General features: G+C 41.2%; 1 protein-coding gene across 5 annotated transcripts in view; it reads left to right on the top strand.

Annotated features, from left to right (window-relative positions):
* The window catches only part of PFKFB4 (6-phosphofructo-2-kinase/fructose-2,6-biphosphatase 4), an 88963-nt gene that overhangs the window by 50356 nt on the left and 15394 nt on the right, over positions 1-23213 (top strand). For all 5 annotated transcript variants that reach the window (XM_054975426.1, XM_054975427.1, XM_054975425.1 and 2 more), the window contains exons 5-13: positions 427-501; positions 1564-1620; positions 3021-3142; positions 8058-8265; positions 8595-8741; positions 9823-9927; positions 16207-16336; positions 17926-17988; positions 20438-20502. In XM_054975426.1, coding sequence (XP_054831401.1) covers positions 427-501; positions 1564-1620; positions 3021-3142; positions 8058-8265; positions 8595-8741; positions 9823-9927; positions 16207-16336; positions 17926-17988; positions 20438-20502 — 972 coding nt within the window. The remainder of the gene's footprint in view (positions 1-426; positions 502-1563; positions 1621-3020; positions 3143-8057; positions 8266-8594; positions 8742-9822; positions 9928-16206; positions 16337-17925; positions 17989-20437; positions 20503-23213) is intronic.

Raw genomic sequence — 23213 nt, 5'->3', positions numbered from 1 at the left:
CACAGGGTGGTTGTCGTGAGGATAATAATAACACACTTTGTAAACCACTCTGAATGTGGCATTAAGTTGTCCTGAAGGGCGGTATATAAATTGAATGTTGTTGTTGGTATTAGGCATTTGGGCTAAACATTGTTCTATTTTTATGTGATTAGAAATTTCTTGTCTTCTTCAAATAAACATGCAGTGGGCTATGCAGACCACTTTTTAAATGTATGACAAAGAACCACAGATGGATGAATGTAACTGATGTACAGAGCAAGAAATAGACACACTTACTGTTTGCAGATGTTTGCTGCATAGCTGTGCATAGCTGTTAAAAATGTATTGCATGAAAAAGCTTTACTAATACATAATGTAACACTCTTCCATGTTGCAACTGTGGTTTTTTTCCTTGAATGCAACACAGCTTCCTTTTTTCTCCTCTAGGTTTTTGATGCCACAAACACTACAAGAGAACGTCGAGAAACCATCTATAAGTTTGGAGAAGAGAATGGCTACAAGGTGTGTTAAGAGCAAAAACAATAGAGTTACACAATGGTGGCATGTGCCAGTGCTTTTAGTCTTAGTACACAAGTCCCATGTTATCCTTAACTGTATCCATAGCAGTCTTGGAAAAGATCCAGAGGAGTTAGCCGTGTTAGTCTGTAGTAGCAAAATCAAAAAGAGTCCAGTAGCACCTTTAAGACTAACCAATTTTATTGTAGCATAAGCTTTCGAGAACCGCAGTTCTCTTCGTCAGATGCATGGAGGGCAGAAAGAAACTGGACAAATATAGAGGAGGAGAGGAGGGATGTAAACAACTCCTTTGATATGGAGATGCAAACAGCTCCTTTTGATGTGGGGATCAGTTTGCTTGTGTAAAGGTTCAAAGGAGTTTGCCGTGTTAGTCTGTAGTAGCAAAAAGAGTCCAGCAGCACCACCAAGACCATACAATTCCACTGCAGTCTTGGTAAAGTATCTTTTCCATTGAGCTTTATTAGCTATTAACTTCATATTGTGAAATTAATGAATAGCTCCATTTGCTAATGATTTTTATACAAACCATTAGCCATATCACTTGTAATCTTTGGCTAGAAAACATTATGATGTTATAATTTCTGTTACAGAATTCATAAGTTTTAACAAATCACTATATTTAGGTAGTGAATCAGCAGTTATTACATTGTAGTACTACTCTGCAGTGTGAAGGAAGTCTTGATTTCATACTTTTTTCATACATCTTCCAAAAAACATTATGCTCAATTGTTGAAAGCAATTCTTAGTTAACAAAAACCCTGAGGTTTAATTACAGATGAAATTAGTTTATAACCACCTTTCTAGTTTCTACTCGCGTATCTTTGGTTATCAACTGTTTAATTAAAATTGTGCTTTCTTGAAATACATACCACACATACACTTCTCCAAAGGGACATTCAGTGCCTAAGGGGTTACATATTTTGTATATATATGCAGAAATATGTTGTTTGTGTGTGTGCATGTGTGCTTGGAAAGCTGGTAGATAAATTCTAATCCTTTTTCTTTTTTCCCTGTTACCAATAAATGTAATTCCTGCCTGGTTGAAAGACTTTTTTTGTTGAGTCAGTATGTGTTGATCCAGAAGTCATTGCTGCGAATATTGTGGTGAGTAGTCACTTCCCCTTCTTAAAACAAATTGTTTGTGTTCTAAATGTAGTTTGCAAACCAGTCATGCAGTCTCTTTTCTTCCTTCTCCCTCCACATCTTCTCTCTTTTTTTTTTGCCTGGGGAGGCTGCACTGGCTGTTTTTCATACAGTTTGCTGTTGCTGTTTTGTGACAAGAGAGGCACAGCCATTATTGCATCCCATGCTCATTTTCTGTCCCCCCTCCCCCTGGTAGACCTTATATACCAGTAGGGGAACAATGTGCTGCCACATTTGTTTGTCTAAAATGTCACAATGCCCTGCCTTGGTTTCTTCCCTTTTCTATTTAAAGCAGATTTGGAACTCTGCACCCTTATACTCATTCATCCAGCCACTGTCATCTCTTAGCTAAAGGTTTGATACCTAAACATTGTGCTGGGGGTCCTGGCTGCAGTCTGGCTGCCCTGCAGTTATTTTATTTTTATTTGATTTATCAAATTTATACCTCCCCCTCCCCATGAATGGACTCAGGAGTTCCAAGTCTGGCACCCCTGAGCATCTTTTTAATTTTCAGTGGTGTCCTTTAAAACTGTGCTGGTTGGAAGTTGGTAAAACTAATTATGTGTTGTTTGTTCCTCTGAAGGGGCCTTCAACACCACATTAGAACAACATGGCTCATTGCATGACCAGCATGATCTCATTGCACATCCGGCATTGTTTAATACACAGGTCCAGAGGAGTCAGCCGTGTTAGTCTGTAGTAGCAAAATCAAAAAGAGTCCAGTAGCACCTTTAAGACTAACCAATTTTATTGTAGCATAAGCTTTCGAGAATCACGTTCTCGAAAGCTTATGCTACAATAAAATTGGTTAGTCTTAAAGGTGCTACTGGACTCTTTTTGATTTTAATACACAGGGACACTGTAAAATATTTAGGAGAGAGAGAATTGGTGTCTGGGTACATCATACAAGTCTGCAAATTTAATCTCTAGTAAGAGGGAAAACTCCTGTCAGAAGAATTGTAAGAGACTTGTGTGAAGACTGTTTGTGTCACTGAAATACAATTTACAAAAAAGTTGGTAAGGGTGCCATCATATTGAAACAGGTAGAAGAGGTTCCTGTTAAGCATATGAGCCAGCAGACTTCTCTGAGAATAACAATTTACCAGGCAGGTTCTTCTCATTGTTGTTCAGTTTTCAGAAAAGCCTAATTTAAAGTCTCTGCTTTTCAGTGGCTTTTCTATTTTAGACTCTTTAAACAGAAAGTGCTTTCAGCCTTTGTTTTCTTGAGGGTGTCAACCTGATACTTCCCCATTCAAATATGCATTAACTGGGAATACTCACAGGTTTCTAATTTATATCTTGTGGAGAAAGGATAATTTTTTAAAAAGTATTTCTGTTTTCTCCTCCTCCCCTTTAATTAGCAAGTGAAACTGGGCAGTCCTGATTATGTTGACTGCAGTAGTGATGCAGCTACAGAAGACTTCATGAAAAGAATTGAGTGTTACAAGAATTCATATGAGACACTAGATGAAACTTTAGACAAGTAAGTGTCCACATAAAACGGGATGTTACCTACTTTATTTACCCTTGGCTTCTCAATGCTGTGTAAGAAACTTTGGCTTAGTTCTCACCGGGGAGGATAATTTGTTGTTGCAGGTGGTGGGAGGTCATGCAATAAAACGTTCTTCTATACAAAATAATTCCCTGCATATCGAACACTCATGCATAATGACAAACCATGTTTAGATTTTACGGGAAGAAGCCTTGGAAGCCCTTGGGCTTGCTGGGGTCTTGGGGTTTGTAATCCTGTATTGTAAGCAAGAGAACATGTCACAATCTCATTTATTATATTTATCCAGCTCAAGCATCACAGCAAAATAGCATGTATCCAACCATGGAGTTCTGAAAACTTAAGGGGTCTGTTTGCTGCCTGTGTCCAGGGATGTATTATTAATTACTTGTATGTATGTTTTCAATAATGCTAGGAAAAGTAGAAGGCAGTAGGAAAAGAGGAAGACCTAAAACGAGATGACTTGACTCAATAAAAGAAGCCACATCCTCCAGTTTGCAAGATTTGAGCAAGTTGTTAATGACAGGACATTTTGGAGGTCTTTCATTCATCGGGTTGCCATAGGTCCGAGGCAACTTGATGGCACATAACACACACATGTTGCATACTTACATTAGTAGAACATGTCTATATCTTCCCTTTTTTCTTTAAAGATCCATTCCCAGTAGATTGGTTGCCCTCACAAATGATCTCCGCAGGCAGCTGGATCAAGGTGAGTCGGCGCTGCTGGTCCTATTGGACCTTACCGCAGCGTTCTACATGGTCAATCATGAGCTCCTGGCCCACTGCCTCGCCGATGTAGGGATTCGTTGAACAGCCTTACAGTGGCCAGTCTCTTTTCTCCACAGTCAGGGACAGAGGGTGGCGCTAGGGGAGCAGTTGTCACACCACCCATTGGTGTATGATGTCCCTCGGGTATTAATAATTTAAATGGTAGTTAGGGTTTAAAGTTTGTTCTTTTACCACGGTTTGTTTGATCTACCACAGATTTGATGAGTTGCATTGCCTTGTGCAATTTTGATTTTTCCTGATCGATAAATCTTCGACCAGTGTTACGGTGGACGAGTTGTTGTTTAAGAAATGTGAGGTGTATGAGACCAAGATGGCCCAGACTGATGGCCATTCTCTATGCCTTTCATATCTGGGCAAAGTCCATGTATTTGACCAGTGCAAACATTGCCAGGTCTTTACACCGAAGGCAAGAGATTGGGCTTCCTGTCTAAAAGCTGTGCTTTGGAAAAAGCCTTGTCTAGTACCACAAGCCTAGCAGTAAAGCAATCTACCCCAGCAGAGTGCTTGAATCTGCCAACAACTAAACCCTCCCTGGTGTCAATGCCAGCCTCGGATCTGGTCTGCTGTAGAACCATTAGGTCCGATGGCTTCTCCTCACAGCCAACATGAACCACGCTCTTGGTCCCGAGAGACTTCAGCCTCAATTCAGTTGGCTGCCAATGTTGTAATATCAGAAGATGCTCCTCCCAGGTCGTAGAATGAAGCTTCCAGATCTCTGGCACTGACTGCCCCCAAAGAGAGTTCAGCTGACCCGCTATCATGCAGGTGCAGGGATAAGTCGAAGCATGTGGACAAGCCTGGTCATTCGGATCCATTCCAACCATCGGATCCAACAGTGGAGATGCCACTACCCCCTACAGTGAGCAGGAGGTTGAGCTCTGCCTCCCCAGGATTGGGGGAAGAGTTACAGGTGGAAACTGCCCATACTTGGGAGTCTCATTCATGCTGTTCTGAGCAGTCACATTGCCCGTGCCATCTGCCTTTGTGGTATCCTCACTACTTGCCACCTAACTACACTCATGACTGGAATGAGTTCTAACCAACCTAACCTGTATTTGGCTCCAACTCGGTTGGATCCGAAGAAGAGACGCTGGTCTCCAGATCTGAGTTGGATTCCTCCTCCTCCTCGTTCCAGTGTTTTGTGAGACAGATCCAAGTCAGAATCAAATGTGGAGCTAGTCGGTTCCGAACATAGTTGGAGCTTAACCCTGATCCTTTGCCTGAGGAAGCTGTGGGAGAATGAGCGGAATTCTTCAAACATTGATTACAAGCTGTGTGCTGAACATATGCTCTGCATGGAAGAGTCACTCAAGATAGATGTGTCTGCTTTGTAGCAGAAGCTAAGGGACAGTATTCTACATTATATATATTCTGACACTCCTGACATAGTAGCCTTCCCTACGGTTATTAGATATCTTTGATTATTTAATACTCCTGCAAATCTTGGGTTTGTCTTCTTCATCTATTAAAATCCACTTAGTGGCCATTTCCACTTTCCATACTGGTATTGATGGGAAAACAATATTTTCATACTATTTGCCAAAGTTGTTTTTCGACTGTATAATTTGCACGCACCAAAGGCCCCTCTGGTACCACAATGGTCCCTCTTCCTGGTCTTAGCCAGACTAATGAATTGGAGTCGTTGGCAACATGCAATTTATCTCTCCTTTCCTCTAAGGTGGACTTCTTACTGGCTATTACATCGGCCAGGAGAGTCAATGAGCTCCAAGCATTAAGAGTGGATCCCCCCTACCTGCAAGTGTATCCTGATAAGGTGGTGATATGTACTAGTTTGCAGTTTTTACCCAAAGTAGTGTCTAGATTTCATGTGTCTCAGAGCATAATCTTCCTTGTGTTTTTTCCCAACTGAACTACTCTTCAAGAATGTAAGTTACACACATTGGATGTGAAGAGGGCTGTTTTATTTTATATGGACAGAACTCAGTCCTCTCAGAAGGATTCTGCATTTTTTGTTTGCCATTCTGGCCCCAGTAAAGACAAAGCTGTGTCATCTTATACAATATCCAGATGGATAGTACTGGTCATTAAAATGAGTTATAAGTCTGTTCAAGTTCCTTGCCCATTTACTCTTTGTGCCCATTCAACAACAGCACAAGCTGCCTCCTCTGCATTCCTTCGCGGGGTGCTTCTAATGAACATCTGGGCGGGTGGCTACAAGGTCTTCGGAGAATACTTTTATCAAGCACCACACAGTGGATGTTAACTCTAGAAGAAGCTGTAGGTCAAGCAGTCCTACAATCTCTCTTCATCTGAGAGCATCACCCCACTTCCTTGGCGAGTATCTTGCTATTCTCCCAATGTGGGACTGCACTGAAGACCATAGATGAAAACAGGGTTGCACTTACCTGTAACTCTTGTTCTTCTAAGTCTTCATGCAGGCACACATTCCCTCCCTCCTGCCTTTCTGTGATCTCTCTGCAGTATGTTGTTGAGGAGTTTGCAGTGGCACAGGAAAACTGAGGGAAGAGGGGGCGGCGTCTCTGTACCAAGTGACCTCTTTGGCAGGAAAAACCACTCTGAAGCGGTCCACAGGAGAGGGGTCACCCCCTCAGTATCCTGAAAGCTAAGAAAATCCTGTTCTGAGCGGCTGGCCAGTGCAAGTGCAGTTCCAATGTGTGCCTGCATGAAGACCTAGATGAACAACAGTTGCAAGTCAGTGCAGTCCTGTTTTCTTCTTCATACTGTTCTTAAAGTAGCACCATGTGGACCAAAAGAACTAAATTTAAGCTTTAAATGCTTAAATTTAGCAATTTTGTGCAATTGCTGATTTAGCTGTTTTAAGATGATAACAGTAAGTTACAATTCAGAAAAGTACACAGCAGAGCTATAAACAAGAAAGCTTTAGATTTTGTATAGTAAGCTTATAAAAAACTATATATTTTTTAGATACTTTGTATGTGATCTGGCCAAAATGAAGCATTCTCATGTACTATTGTTTTTAATTAAAATGAGTTAAGCATGTGTTGGAATCTCTAAAAATTGAAATCAGTATTATGTACAAGAACTTAACTTATCCTTATTTGTTACAATAGCAGAGGCTATTGTTGCATAGGTTTATTTATTAAATAAATATATTAAATAGTTATTAAAATATTATGCCTTGTCTTTCAGTTTGATACATTTCTAGATAACAAAAATCAATCAATACATTAAAAGTAATTTCCAACAATATTACTAAATTAGAAGAAAAGCAGCAACAGCTCGATAAATATTCGCATCGATCATTGAAATGAAATGAAATTGTTTTAACCTGGTGTCTAAGAATCAGTACAATTAGTGTTTATGTCAGCTGCTAAAAACCATAGCAAATTAGTTGAGGAACTAGGGGAACCTCAGTGCCAGGATGAGGTGGGGAGAAGGTTTCATCCTTTGCGTTGTCCATCAGAGACAACTGCTCTGTGCTGTTGTTAATCCTCAAAGGGGAAAAAAAAGACAAACACCCCTCCCTTGTAGCAGTGCACTGAACCAAACCAAAGTCCTGCACAGCTTCTCTTCCCTTAAAAAAAAAACGCTGGGAAGACCTGCCCTAGATCTCCTGTTACCATGTGTGCTCAGAGGTGCATAATAGACATGCACCTGTGTAAATGAGGCCACTTCCTGCTTGGGTCAAAATTCTGAATGGGCTTCTTCAGCCCTGTCTCATTTCTTTTGTATGGAAAGTGTGGGCTTAACTCTTAACACCCAACTTAAAGGGAATGGCACCACCTCCAAGGGACCTTTAAAATGAAGTGGTGAGATTCCAAAGCAGGTAAAAAAAGAGGATGGAGGTGAAAGTTTAGCAGAATAATCTGAAAGAGTTTATGAGAGTGGACAGCGAGAAGTGTGTTAAAATAATATTCATGTACATTATAGCATGAGAATACTTAAATGCATGCAATATCCATATGTATTCCCAAATCCCACACAACACTCTTGTACAACATAAGCCTCAGACAATGGAAAGTTGGATTGGAAGAGAAGAAAATTGGAGACAAAATAGGTGACAATGAGGACAGTAGAGAGATTATTTACAATGTGTAAAATGAAGCAAAGACAGAATGTAATAATTTTTATAAGCAAGTTCTCTTTTCATCAGGGATCTTTCTTACATTAAAATCATGGATGTGGGGAGGAGTTACCTTGTGAACCGAGTAATGGACCACATCCAGAGTCGGATTGTTTACTACCTCATGAATATCCACGTAACTCCTCGTTCCATCTACCTCTGTCGCCATGGAGAAAGTGAACTAAACCTGAAGGGAAGAATAGGAGGAGACACAGGGTTGTCCCGCAGAGGAAAAGAGGTATATGCCATTTGTTTAATGTAGCGATTCTTTTTTCTTTCAATATTTCTAGAAATTAAATTTTAACACTTAAAGTTGCTTCCACTTACCTAATCTTCTGAGAATGAAGACAGCAGATTCTTTGTTGATGAGAAACTTGGAGTTGCAATATAATGTCTCTCTCCTGGGCTTGTCAAATGCCAGTAGAATTGTTTTTTTGAAATCATAAGCACATTTTTTTTAACAACCTCATTATCTTGTACTTGGAAGAATGGAGCCTATTGGCATATCTGACTTGTGTGCAGTACATTCGCTGTAATTTCCTCATGAAATTTTAATGTGCTTTGCAGTTTGCCAAGAGCTTAGCGCGGTTCATTAATGAACAAAACATCAAAGACCTGAAAGTATGGACAAGCCAGATGAAAAGGACCATTCAGACTGCAGAGGCTTTGGGAGTGCCTTATGAGCAGTGGAAGGTTTTGAATGAAATAGATGCGGTAAGATGTTCTAGTTTTCGCATGATGATATCGAAATGGTTGCTATTTTTAATGATGCTAAGAGAATGCAACTTCTTTTAGAGGAGTTTGTTTCTATTATATCGTAAGGCTGCAAAGTTTGTTTTCTGTTCTTTTCATTCATATACCACTTAGTAACACTTCTGCCTCAACAAATATTGGTGGTGGAGGAAAGTGCCATCAAGTCATAGCTAACGTATTGTTTTCATGACAATAGACATTTAGAGGTGGTTTACCATTGCCTGCCTCTGCAACCCTAGTCTTCGTTGGAGATCTCCCCATCCAGTTACTAACTAAAGCCTACCCTGCGAGATCTGACAAGATCGGGATTGCCTGGGCTATCCCACTCAGGGCCAACAGACGTTAGGAAATAAGTATTTGTTTTATGTTCAAGCTATTTTGGTGCCTGCCTGAGACCACAGAATGATGATTCTCTGTATACTTACATGTTGTTGCAAATGCAGAGGTCTTCTCAAAAAGAACAAAAAGGGCTAGAGACTTAACCTTTAAAAAATGAGATCTAGGGATTCTGAGAAAATAGTAGGTAGATCATTTCAGCAATATGTCAGTTACTGATTTATTTATTTAAAACATTTGCTCTCCTGCCCCATGCTGGAACGGGTGGAAAATAACAGCTGTGAAGGTAAGGCTAGGAAAATGGTGTCAATGTGGGCAGGTACTGCAAAATTATGTACATTGCCCTTCACACTGTGTGCTTTTGCTGCAGTATTTCCTAAACAATCATACCAACTAGGTTTGGGGAAATCATAGCAAAGCCAGGGAAAACGTGTAATATGGATGATGGACAATGTTGTGTAAATACTCCAAAACAATCCACTCCCATTTGGAAGGTAAACCTGAGCTTTCGTCAGTTTTTGGATCTAGTGAGACCCTGTAAATAACTAATTTCATTTTCCAGAAGCATTTTTAAGTGAAAATATTCAAGGATTGAAATAACATTGTATATCCAATTTCATATTAATTTGGAAGGGAGGGTTGGATTTCCCTGTTTTCTTAGTCAGTAAGCTAAACTAGCTCTCTTATGTTTTCTTTGGTTTTGTAGGGAGTTTGTGAAGAAATGACATATGAAGAGATTCAAGAAAACTATCCTTTGGAATTTGCTTTAAGAGATCAGGATAAATATAGATACAGATACCCTAAAGGAGAAGTATGTTGTTTTATATTTTCTTCCTGTAAGCGAAGTATATAAAAATTCTGACTCACAAATGAGATACTAGGCTGAAAGGTTAAGAAAAAAAGACTGGTTAAAACATCTGTAACAATAGTTCATTGTCAATCTTCTGTGCTGTCCCACATGGGACTGTGCATACGCAGGCCTCCCGATCAGAGGTGTTTTACAGCTTTTAATTCACTAGGGGGCATCTCCCCACCCCAGAGTGCATGTGCGGCTGAAACAGCCTGCTCTCTGATGCAGGCAGTGCTCCCAACCCAGTTCCTCTTTTGCTGCCAGTCGAAGAGGGTCTTCTGCAGCACACTCCTCCATCTTTCTTGCTGCATTGGGTTAGACCTTATTCCTGTCCTGCTGATAGTCTAATGGAGAGAGTGAGAATGAAAGTGATTTTCTGAGATGAGATCTGTCGTTTTCTGTAAGAATGGGTGACAAAGCCTTATTCAAAAGATGCACTCAGTGCAATACTAAAATGATGAGAATGATGGACATTCTCTCTGTCTCATCTGCCTAGGGAAAGGACACTATGTGACTTACTACAAACATTGCCAAAACTTTATTCCCAAAGCTCGGGCAGAAAGGTTCACTAGGCTCAAAGCCATATTGTGAGAATGGGTTCTATTTGCTTCAGTTGGCCCTTCCATGAAAGCTGCTAAGTCCTGTGCTCTCGCAGAGCTAGCTGATCGGTTGGATCTGACCCCACTGTCTACTCCAACATCAAGGGCACAGAGCCCTTCGGAATCAACATCTGCATCTTGGATCCGGCAACACCACTCAACCAGAAAATTGGAGTCCATCAGAGCAGCTTCAGAGCTGACAACATCATTTTGCCTCGGGTTCTCTGAACCCTTCATATCCAATATGAATGCCTATAATCTGACAACATTCAAAGTTGAGAGAATCCTCAACTGCACTGGTCATTGTTACACATGTAGCCTGCTCGCTCAGATCCGAACATAGAAAGATCCGAGGGTTTGGAACCAATCTTGGAGTTCTTGGAGTCACAGAGAAAGAAAGCCAGATCTAAGTCACAGTACTCTTCCAAAAGGAAGGAAACATCTAGCAAAAAGCCTAGCATTGAGGTGGAGACACAGGAGGTTGAAATGATGAAAGCTCGAGGTATGCCTTCATTGAGTTCAAAGTCACCATTTGATTACTCTTCGAAGGAAAAGGGTGAGGTTCTGAGAACAACCTTGGTTCCGAGACATTGAGTTCGGAGGCAAGACCTATACAAACCTTGCTGTACCCATAGATGTCCATCCTGGTTTCACCAGGAGATGCCAAGAGCTTATGGCATCGACGTGGGGGAACCTTACAGAGCAGAATCAGTTGGATCTGCCTTTGAAGGATTCACACAGACAAAATTGTACTGACACCAACAGTCTTTACCTAAGTCCTGTATGACCTTCCAGCTTTCTGAGTCAGACCCTGAATCTTATCAAGGTGAAAGGAGTCCCAGCTTACCATCTGACCCTTCCCCCAACAAGGCAGAGGAAATACAGTCCAGGCCTCAGCAGGGACCTCATTCCACACCTGCCAGTAGAGAGGGAAAGAAACTTGATGGGATTAAAAGGAAGAGATGTGCACATCAGCAGCCCTCAATATAAAGATTGCGAATTACGCAGCAACCATGGGGCTTACCAGATTTTTCTCTGGAACAAGATGGCAGCATACAGTGACCGTCTGCCAGAGGACCAGAGAGCTCTGGTAAAGATGATCCAGGAAGAGGCATTGAGGCTGTCTAAACAGTAGATCAATGCAGGCAGGAACATGGCCAACATATCTACTAGAGCATTGGCATATAGTGCTTAGAAGGCATGTATAGCTCTATCCAACAGCTCTACCTGTAGAGACACGTAGCAGAGTCAAACACTTTTCTACAAAAACTGACCTCTATCTCTTGCAAAAGCAAAAGGCTCAACAGACCGCGAGGTCTTATAGAATTCTACCACCGAACCAACCATCAGGAACAAGGCTTCCCCACAGACAACAACAGTGGCTGCCATTACAGTTACCAACCATGTTAGTATCCTCAGAACCGTTCTACCTAGGGACAAAAGCCACCTCAGAAGTCAAGTCAGGGTACCCAACCCCTCCTCTAACAAGGTTCAAGCTCTGACTAGAACAGGATCAGTGTGTAGTGTTTGGTGACAGAATCACCCCTTTTTGTTCAGCATGGGGCCTTATCACCTCAGATATATTGTCATTGGAGATAATTAAAAATGGTCATAAAGTTGAGTTTGACAATTTACTATGTCTGAATGTTCCTACTAAATTTACTCAGGACTCTTTATCTGCTTTACTAGAGCATTACTAGAGAAAGTGGTGATTCAACAAGTCCCTGCATCTGAATCTCAATTGGTGTTTTATTCCAAGTTTTTCCTGGTCCAGAAAAAAGACGGAAGTTACAGAGACATATTAGATTTAAGAGAACTAAACAGATATGTTGGAGTACACAGAATGGTGACTCTTAACATGGTCTTACAACTTCTTTCTCCTGGTTCTTGATTCGCTGTGTTTGATCCGAAGGATGCATATTTTCACAGTTCCATGCATTTTTCCCAGAGAAAATTTCTGAGTCTTATATTTGAAGGGAATATTTACTAATACCAGGTTCTACTGTTTGGATTGGTCATGGCCCCTAAATCTTTACAAAATGCATTGGTAATTGCCTACCTTAAGACCCAGGGATGTTCCATATATCCTTATTTGGATAATTGGTTGATATTGGTTCATTTCAGAGACTTTCTGCAGCAACAGATAAAATTGATAATAGAAACGTGCCATAACTTGGGACTGATACATTTCAAAAAGTCTAATCTAAACCCTTCTAGGAGGGTGAAATTCATAGGAACAGTCCTTGATGCTTTTTTAAACAAGGCTTTTCTGCCATCAGAGAGCCAGTTTGGTGTAGTGGTTAAGTGTACAGGACTCTTAATCTGGAGAACCGGATTTGATTCCCCACTCCTCCACTTGAAGCCAGCTGGGTGATCTTGAGTCAGTCACAGCTTCTAGGAGCTCTCTCAGCCCCACCCACCTCATAGGGTGTTTTGTTTTGGGGATAATAATGACATACTTCGTAAACTGCTCTGAGTGGGTGTTAAGTTGTACTGAAGGGCGGTATATAAATCAAATCAAAATTCTGAAGAAGAGAACTTGATTCTCGAAAGCTTATGCTACAATAAAATTGGTTAGTCTTAAAGGTGCTACTGGACTCTTTTTGATTTTGCTACTACAGACTAACACGGCTAACTCCTCTGGATATATAAATCAAATGTTATTGTTATTATGGAAGATACAGTCTCTAGTGAGATCCTTTACAGCCTGCTGATACCAGTCAGTATTGAAAATATAGACAATCTTGAGTCTCATGGTAGCTATTACAACCGTAAAATCCTTAGCCAGATTACACATGAGGAGACTACAACAATGGTTTGTGTCAGTGCACCATCCAGCAGTACAGTCCCAGGATAGAAAATACATTATACCCAGGGCAATGATAAGATCGTTTCTGTAATGGTCGATAAATTTCCATCTGTTACAAGGAGTCGACTTTGGCTCTCCTAAGATTGAGGTCACATTCACTACAAATGCCTTGATGCTTTGTTGAGGTGCTCATCGTGGACGTTTTTCTACTCACGGCATATGGCTCGAAAGTAGACAGAGGCTACATTTCAATATTTTTGAACTGAGGGCAATACATTATTCAGTTATCTCCTTTGCAGATATGATGAAAGGCAAAAATATTCAAATGCTCATGAACAACAATGTTCTACATGAACAAGCAAGGAGGCACAACTTCCAAAACTCTTGTGTATTGAGGCCATTCTTATTTGGGAATGGGCAAATAGACAGAGTTTATAGATTCAGGCTGTTCACATTCCGGGAATGGCCAACCTCATTGCAGACAGACTGAGCAGATTAAGCTGTTCCACTCACAAATGGTCGCTGAAAGAACCATGAATATTACTGCTGTTCCAACAGTGGGGCTTTCTGAACCTGAACCTGTTCTTGACAAGGGAAAATCAAGAGGCCCCTTTATTCTGCTCCAGAGGGGGATTAGATCCAACATCCTTAGGGGATGCATTTCAACTACATTGGTCAGGGTACCTATTTTAAGCCTCCCCCCATCCCTCTAATTGGATAAATTAGATGCTGACCAATGCAGGCCGTGGGAATAAAAGCCATTGTAGCAACTCAGTTCTGCTCTTGCCAGCCATGGTTCTATTGGCTATTTCAGATGGCCAGAGGCAAATTTCAACAACTGTCCATGATTCCAGATCTACTCTCCTACAAAGAAGTCCAATATCACAATATACCAAGACTCAAACTGACAGCCTGACTGATTATACAGTAGGGAGGCTTTCTGAAAGAGAAACTGACACTGCAAGGAAATCTAACGCCAGAAAGTCTTGTGCCCTCAAATTGGACAAGTTTGTTGATTGGGCCAAGACTGCACAAAAGACTGATAATGAAAACAGGGTTGTGCTTATCTGTAACTGTTGTTCATTGAGGTCTTCTGTGCAGATACACATACCCTCCCTTCTGCCCTGCTGTGTGCTCTTCACTATTCAGCTGGAGAGTCCAGTGGCTCGGGAGGAACTGAGGGTCGGGGGCACTACCTCTCCCAGAGTGTAGGCTGTTTTGGTGGGAAGCGACCATACATGTGCTTGGGGGGGGGGAGACACCCCCTAGTGGATTAAAAGCTAAAACACCTCTGATCAGCCGACCTGCACATGCACAGTCCCAAGTGTACCTGCACAGAAGACCTGAACGAACAACAGTTACAGGTAAGTGTAACCCTGTTTTATTAAATATACACACCTTGCTGTTAACTGAGTGCTCTGTCAACCATGTGGACATCATGCTGAGAACAGTACAGGAATACAGATGGCCATTATTTGTTGTACATATGAGCAAGCCCTGTCCTAACAGCTGTTTGATAAGGCGGAAAGTGTTCTAACATTGTTTGCTAACCTTTTAGAGGGAGATGTGTGGTTTTTGTTTGTTTTTCTGATAGATGGATATTATTGAGATCGTTTTGTCGATGTGCAATTCACGTGTTCCTAAGAGTAGGGTACACCTCAGTTTTAGTATAAAGGACAGCTAGTGCTCCTCAAAAGAGTTATGCTCTGTTGACCTATCTTGGTCCACTCATCTAACCCCCTACTAAACTATCCAGGCAATATGATAGAGCCAGTTTGGTGTAGTGCTTAAGAGTGCGGGACTCTAATCTGGAGAACTGGGTTTGATTCCCCACTCTTCCACTTGAAGGCAGCTGGGTGACCTTGGGTCAGTCACAGCTTCTATCTCTCTCAGCCCCACCCACCTCACAGGGTGTTTTGTTGTGGGATAATAATGGCATAGTTTGTAAACCGCTCTGAGTGGGTGTTAGGTCATCCTGAAGGGCCGTATATAAGTCAAATGTTGTAGTTGTTCTATCTGCCATTCCTCTCTAAGTTTGCTTTGAGAATTAGTGTAAAAAAATGTTGAAAGTACACTTCCCATAGAAGTATTTTAGTTGTTACCAGAACCATCAGCAAGAAGACATGCCCGATTATTCTTAATAGAGAATTGTAGCTTTACAAATTGCATACCATTGATTAAACTTTACTAAAAAGAGTCTGTCAGAAATCTGAGCAGCCTGTGAATCCTTAAAATACATCAAAGGTTGTGGCAGAATCTACCCATTATCTTCCATACCTCATATTTTTGAATGATATAGAAAGAGTTGGATAGGAAATACATAAAAATTATGTCTCTGTGTCTGCAAGCAAAGTGTTCTGTATATATGTGAGAAAGAAGGAGGATGGGAGTGGTATGCACATTGGTGAGGTTATGTGTCACCCCATATGTAAGATCATATCCTGTCCTATAGTTGTCATTAGTGGCCTATATCCAACCCACGCAGTTCCTTCAACAGAACAGGATTTCTCTTTGACGAAGAGTGGGTGGCAATTTCTACCAGTTCTCCATTCCCGCTCTGTACTATTCCTGTGGGTCTTCTGACCCTAGGAACAAAATTTCAAGGGGCTCAGTGGGCTGCAGAAGGAAGAGGGAGTGGGAAAGTCCTGTTCTGCAAAAATGCAGATGGTTAGATACACACCAACAATCCCCACTTAGCCCATAGGCAAGCATTAGTTTTTTTTTAAAAAAATTATCCATTAAGCTCTATCTCACCTTGAAGCAGTTACAGTTGAATAGTTTTAATGATTGATTCAGTGAGTCACTTTTTATGTGTGGTGTTGATTTTTCCAGTCCTATGAAGATCTTGTTCAAAGATTGGAGCCAGTAATTATGGAGTTGGAAAGGCAGGAAAATGTTCTTGTAATCTGCCACCAAGCTGTTATGCGCTGTCTGCTTGCTTACTTTCTGGACAAGCCTGCAGGTAGGAACAAACTGTAATGGAAAATTTTCACCTTTGCCCATTAGCAGTTTCTGTTCAGATGATGAATTCTTCTAATGATTCTCTGATTCGTTGAAAGTTACAAATTGGGTTTCCTCAGGGCACAGTCTTATCCATTTTATTCAACCGTTATGTAGTGGAGAAATCATTCGTAGATTTGGAATTGGATTTTATCAATGTGTGGATGACACCCAGCTCTATATCTCTCTATCCAAGTCCCCTGGTCATGGGATAGAGGCCTTGTGCCACTGCCTGACTGCTGTGGTCAAGTGACTGAAAGTGAACAAATTCGAACTGAACCAGACCAGATGGAAGTTTATGCTAGTTGGGAAGGCTGAGATTCAAGGTGTTGGCTATCACATACAGAGTCCTTCATGGCCTTGGTCTCTCATATCTGCTGGCCCACCTCTCCTTATGTTCTACTATGACAGCTTCAGTCATCTGAGCAGAGTCTTCTGCAGGTGTCACCCTGCAAATAAACAAAACCAACAATTGCCTTACAGATGCATTCTGTTTTGCAGTCCCCACCTCGTGGAATGGCCTGCCTGATGAGGTCAGGAAAGCTCCCACTATCCTGGCCTTCCACAAACTATGCAAAACTGAATTATTTAGTAGGGATTTTTTCCCCATAGATAATAGATTTTTTCCCTATAGCTGTACTGTAATAAAATGGTTTGGAAAGATGCTTTAGTAAAAGTATAGGGACTTTGATCTATACTAGTACGTGTTGTCTATCACTGTAAGTATCCTCCTACTATGTTGTTTATATGACGTGTTTAAATGTTTATGCTTTGTTTCAGCTGTATTTCAAATTTCTGCAGTCCAAAATGCTATTACATTGTTTATTAGATGTCACATTTATTCATGTTATTTATAGTCTATCTTCTTCACTGAGAAGTTGGATTATACAGTGTATATCAATATGATCAACAGCTAGGACATTCAGTAAACAATACAATAGGCTATGGATAGCAGAGATTTGAAAACAGGCATAATTCTGAATACAAAGATGAAACATTTCAGAAACAAAATGTAAGTAATTTGGAATGACACATTAAATGATGTGGAAACTACCCAATAGAAGCATATCTCCGTCAACAGACAGTACCCAGTAGTATATTCTACAGTCCCTGAGAATCTCTCCGAGCCGTGATTTTCCAGGCTAGTCTGAGTTGGGAGAAGGCCTGTTTTGCAGCCGCATTCACTTGCTTCTCCAGCAGCAGTGCTGGATCCAATAGATCCCCCAGGCTCTTAACTGAGTTAGCAAGGATCATCCTGTCAGTAGTATTGTTGTACAGTATGTAATCTGCCCTGAGTCTCAGTGAGAAAGGCAGACTATAAATAATGTAAATGAGTAATGAAACTTTAAATAAGCGGAGACAGTGGTGTTTGTCAGGACCCATTCCTCACCTGCAATCCTTTCTACCTTTAGGAGGAAGCTGTAGTTCAATTTGAATACACACAGCTTTTGGTTCTTTTGGGGTAGTAGACTTTTTATTCACTGCTACTTGGCGAAACAGTCTCATTTGTGTAGCTAATACATAATTTTATTTTGTCTTTCCCCCTTTTAGAACAACTGCCTTATCTCAAGTGCCCTCTGCATACTGTCTTAAAGCTAACCCCTGTGGCTTATGGTAAGCTATTTAAAATGTATATTGTAAACATATTCATATCCCTTCCAGGGGGTTCTAATTTGAGGAAGCCAAGCTGCCAATTACTATTATTTACAGCCCTTGTTATATGTAGCTGAGAGGAAAATTGAGGGAAATGTTACCTATAAAACCATGTGACAATGTTAAAAAATCTAGTGGAATTGATAATGTCCATGACATAGTTTATATTTGTTTTTATCCATCATAACATTGTATTTGTTTTTGCTTTCCCTTAGCATTCAGAATGGGTCAGGATAGGCATTTTAATGAATAAAAATATAATTTATATTTTATAGATACTTCAGTATATTATCAGCCATATCACAACTTCAGACACTACCACATGGCTTGTTCTAGTCTAAGTAAACACTTTTTCAGTTTATTTCATCACATCTGTGGACAAAACTAAAACTTCAGAGATGAAATATGCTTGGAAGACATCATATTCCAACATGTAAACACCCATCGTTCCCCCCTTCCCCCTTTTTGATGTCTAGTGGGATAAAAGTTTATGTGTAACTCAGAAGTTTGCATCTTAGTTGGTGATTCAAATAAAGGAACTATAATATTCACCCTATTCTTGTTCTGTAAAGCCCATGTTTTCTGAAGGCTGAAAGCCCTAATTTCCCCTCCCCTCATGATTGTTGAATAGGTTCATCCTTTTAAACAAAGGGAATTCTGAAGTGATGCCTAGAGTCCAAAATTAATCATGGATAGCAACATTTTTTTGAACATGCTGCTTTTTGAAGGATAGTTTTTAAAATACTTGACATGTTGGATGTTATAATCACTTCAACAGTATTAACTTTTTGTTCTTCTGTATATGTTAACATTGGTCCTTTTCATACTTACGGCTTAAACCACCATTTATGAGCATTCGCTTCGATCGCAATGGCTTCGGCATGGTACTCTACATTCCACACTGTCCAAGGCAGTTTTGATTTGGTGTTTTGTTTTTCATTTTAGGCTGGCTTTGAAGCCTTGGTGCAGTTTTGGGTTTTCGGGGCTTTGCAATTCATGTCACACTTTTTAAAAAAACTTTGAGCAGGCATAGTAACATTGCAATGTTGGAACCCATCCCCCCCCTTGCTTTTGCTGATTGGGGCTGTCCCCTGCCCACTGGAGAGGCAATTGGTGGCAGAGTTCTGGGGGAAAACATGTACCGTTCTCATTTATTTTTTTAAAAAGCCAAGCCCTGAAAGGCATAAAATGCTGCTGCTTTATTCCCTCACTGCCACTTTGATTTGCAAAGGTCTGTGCAAAATGCTTTCTTTAACATTGGCAGAAGACATCGAGAGGCAGGGAAAAGCAGCCATTTAACCCTTACCTGGCTTTTAAAACCCCGTGAAATGAGGAGTAACGTTAAAACACTTTCCAAGCTTTGAAAAAATATAAAAGTGTGTGCTCATACCATTGAGGGAGGAAGGAAAAAGCAGCTATTTAACCTTTTCCTGGCTTTTCAAGCCAGCAGGGAATAAGCAGCAAAGTTAGGAATCCTTCCTGGCTTTGAAAAAATAATAAGAGAGTGCATGCATGCCCAAGAGGAAGGAAGCCAACGGAGAAGCAGTCTTATAACCCTTACTTCGCTTTACTGAAAAAAATGGCGGAAAAGGAGTTCAGAGAGCTGAGGAGGGTGGGAATGGTTAATTCTGCACAGACCAATCAGCTCCCCGGAAAGAGGAGAGTGGGGAGAAGAGAAGCAGAAGGGGAGTATAGAGTTCACACTGACATTAATCGCACCAGCTGTGGCTTCAAAATAACATCGTGGTATGTGCACAGGGGGAAAAATTAGAAATACCATGGACAAACATCAGTACTGCATCCCATGGCTACCTTGCAAGTATGAAACTCCCGCAAACATGGGAAGCAGAACAAATACTGAAATGCTTTAAAGTCTGAGTGTGAAAAGGGCCATTGTATTGTCCATTCGACAACGATGTAAACTTAAAATTAAACGTAGAGTTATGAAGAAAGCCTCAGAACTTACATATTAAGTATTTAGGGGGCAGCTTGCAACCTTTTCCATGTCTGTTAGAAAGGACCATACCATGAGTGAGAAGTTCAGCAATTGGACCCCTCCCATTGTTACCACAGTGGCATGGGAACTACTTCAGCATGAATCCTTTTCATGCCTCCCAGGTAAGTTAGTAGCTCTTTGTGTGAAGAAGTCAGACTGTCTCACTTTACTTCTATGGTCTGCCATTTCTGGAATGGGATGGGAAAGATTCCCTGAAGTATCTTCTACGCGGCTAAGGTAGCATAGATCCTGATTTATCTGGAGTGTGTTTAATCACCACTTACCCAGTATGTCTCCAGTGTTAATTTTTATTATTGGTAGGCTGTTACCAGTATGAATTGGAAACAAGAGTTAATTTTACAGCGTCTGCTGGAATAATGTAGTAAAGTACCTAAAATGTTTTTATGTCTACAGGTTGCAAGGTGGAATCTATATTTCTGAATGTTGAAGCTGTAAATACGCACAGAGACAAACCACGGGTAGGACTCTCTTGCACTCACAAATGTTTATTTTGAACTCTTCAGGGAGAAACCAGGGATGGAGAGGATTAGAAATTGAAAATAGATGGTGGGGAAAACGTCTAAGTACCCCCTCCTCCACTACCTCTGCTCCTCTATTTCTAGTCACCATCTTCTAAAGCTGCTTTTGGTTTGTTGGGTGGCAGTGGGAGGAGATACTGCTCCATGTTGTCTAATGTTAGTCCTAGAATTGTTTATGTTTTGCTCCTGTATTTTTTCTACTCTGTCTTGGATCCTTGCTAATGCTGTGTCTTTTAAACTTGTACCTGTTTAACTTATGCTGTTGTGCATTAACCTCATACTGTGTAATCCACCTTGAGTCTCAATGAGAAAGGCAGACTATAAATGACGTAAATAAACAATAAATAAACAAAACGTTGGATCATTATAGCTAAAATACTTTAGGATTTTTTAAATTTGAAGAATAAAATAGTTTCAAATTTCTTATATAAGAGTTTAGACTCTCTTGTACATAAAATAATTTTTGACTTTTCACTAAGTTTCTTACCACTCTTTTTTACTGTGTTGGTTTTCATTCCCTTTGTTTCATCACCTTCTTTGATCCGTATTTCCAGATCATCTTGTCCCATTTTTGCTTGCTAGAGACTTTACGCAGTAGCCTGATTGCTGCCAACAATGTTGTTGCTTCTCAGCCGAGTTAGCTACATGTCAGATAGCACTTAAGTGCTTTGAGGAGATCTATTTTTTGTGTTTGTTTATAAAATACCTAACTCTTCATTTTGAGGTGTTTCTCTGACATTCTTTTAAGTTAATTTAAAGCATTTAATGCTACCTTTCTACCTATCTTAGGGGTCCTCAAGGCAATGAATAATCAAAACAATTAAAACATACTTTTAAAAAAGAATCATAGAGTTGGAAGGGGTCTTACAGACCATCTAGTTCAACCCTCTGCCCAGTGCAGGAACAGCCTAAAGTATCCCCATCAAGTATTCGTCCAGCCGCTCTTTGAAGACCTCCAATGAGGGGGAACCCACCACATCCCTAGACAGCAAATTCCACTACTTAACTACTCTTAACGTGAAGGGGTTTTCCTAATGTCCAGCTCGTACCTTCCCTCCTGTAGTTTAAACTCATTGTTTTGAGCCCTATCATCTGCTGCCAACAGGAACAGTTCCCTTTTTTCCTCTTAAGTGACAGCCTTTTAAATATTTAAAGAGAGTAATCATATTTCTCCTCAACCTCCTCTTCTCCAAACTGAACATTTCCAGGTCCCTCAGTCTTTCCTTGTAGGGCTGGTCTCCAGGCCCCTGATCATCTTGGTTGCTCTCTTCTGCACCTGTTCCAATTTGTCCACATCCTTTTTGAAGTGAGGCCTCCAGTATGGCACACAATACTCTGGGTGAGGCCTGACCAAATACAAAGTATTAAAAAAATTAAAATACATAGGAAGTTGGTAGAACCACACTTAACACATGGCTAATTCTTGGAGAGATGCCCACATGGCTTAGCTTTCCACTGGCAATCATATTGCCAAGGTAAAGTACTTGTATACTGCACATAGTCTCGTGTATTAGCTAAGGAGGCAGAATTTGTTGTCTTAACAGTATACATATAGCTGTGGGATTAGTATGCTCCAGTAAGATCACTTGAATACCCCATAACTAGCAAAATTGAACCACACACTTCTGATTCAGCTAGAGATGTCAGTTGTTCTTGCACAGGATTGCTTTGCTTTTGTTGCCTTTCTGTAATTTAATCGAACAGTTCCTGTAGTAGTAATAGAATTAACCTTGTCAGTCAGTAGCACAAAATGTACTCTGACTGGGTAGTTTTGTACTCAATAATGTATACCTCCATTAGTTTCATTAATTTCATCGTGTGCAAAACTTCAGCCCAAGTTAGTAATGGTAAAATGGAAAGCCTGCTACAGTGCTACTTTTAACAATTTTTTAAAAAGATGTATCTAAACTAGGGGTGTGAGCTACCCGAATACCCGAATCGGACCCGATCTGTAAAGATTCGGGATTCCTGAATTGGAGCCAGCATGCTGGCCCTGATTCGGAAATCCCGAATCAAAGCTTCCAGAATATTTTGGGTTGCATTGGGAAGCTTTGGAGCCTGAGTTTAAAGGGCCCTTTCCTTGCCTCTTGCAAGTAGCAGGTCCCTTTAAACTTCAGCTGGCAGTTCAGCGGGGATTCCTCCACCTGACGGCTGAAATTTAGAGGGCCCCTTTCCTGCTGCTTGCAAGCAGCAGGGCCCTTTAAACATCCCAACCCCCAGCCCTCTACCCCCACCCACCCCACTTACCTTGGCCCTGCTGCTGCAGTGGTGGAGACGGCGGTGGCCTTCCTCACCACCCTGCGGGGATGCGTGCCACCAGATCTGGCCTTCCCAGCTGCTCTGTGGGCTGCTGTGGGCTTGGAGGAGGCGACGCGGTGGTGGCGGCTCCAGCCCTCCCTTCTGCCCTGCAGGGCCACGTGGCGGAGGCGGAGGTGGAGAAGGACCTTCCTGCCACTTAAATGGCTGCTGCTGCCATTTGAGGGGCAGGAAGGGCCGGAGGAGACCGCACAGCGGCAGAGGAGGCGGAGAAGGTCCTCCCTGCCCCTCAAATGGCCACCGTGGCAACCATTTGAAGGGCAGGATGGACTGGAGGAGGCAGTGGCGGCACGGTGGCTCCAGCGGCTCTGGCCTTCCCTGCCTGTCCAGGTAAG

Source organism: Eublepharis macularius, chromosome 4 (genome assembly GCF_028583425.1).
Source record: "Eublepharis macularius isolate TG4126 chromosome 4, MPM_Emac_v1.0, whole genome shotgun sequence".
NCBI lineage: Eukaryota > Metazoa > Chordata > Lepidosauria > Squamata > Eublepharidae > Eublepharis > Eublepharis macularius.
This window is presented reverse-complemented; position numbering and strand designations above follow the sequence as displayed.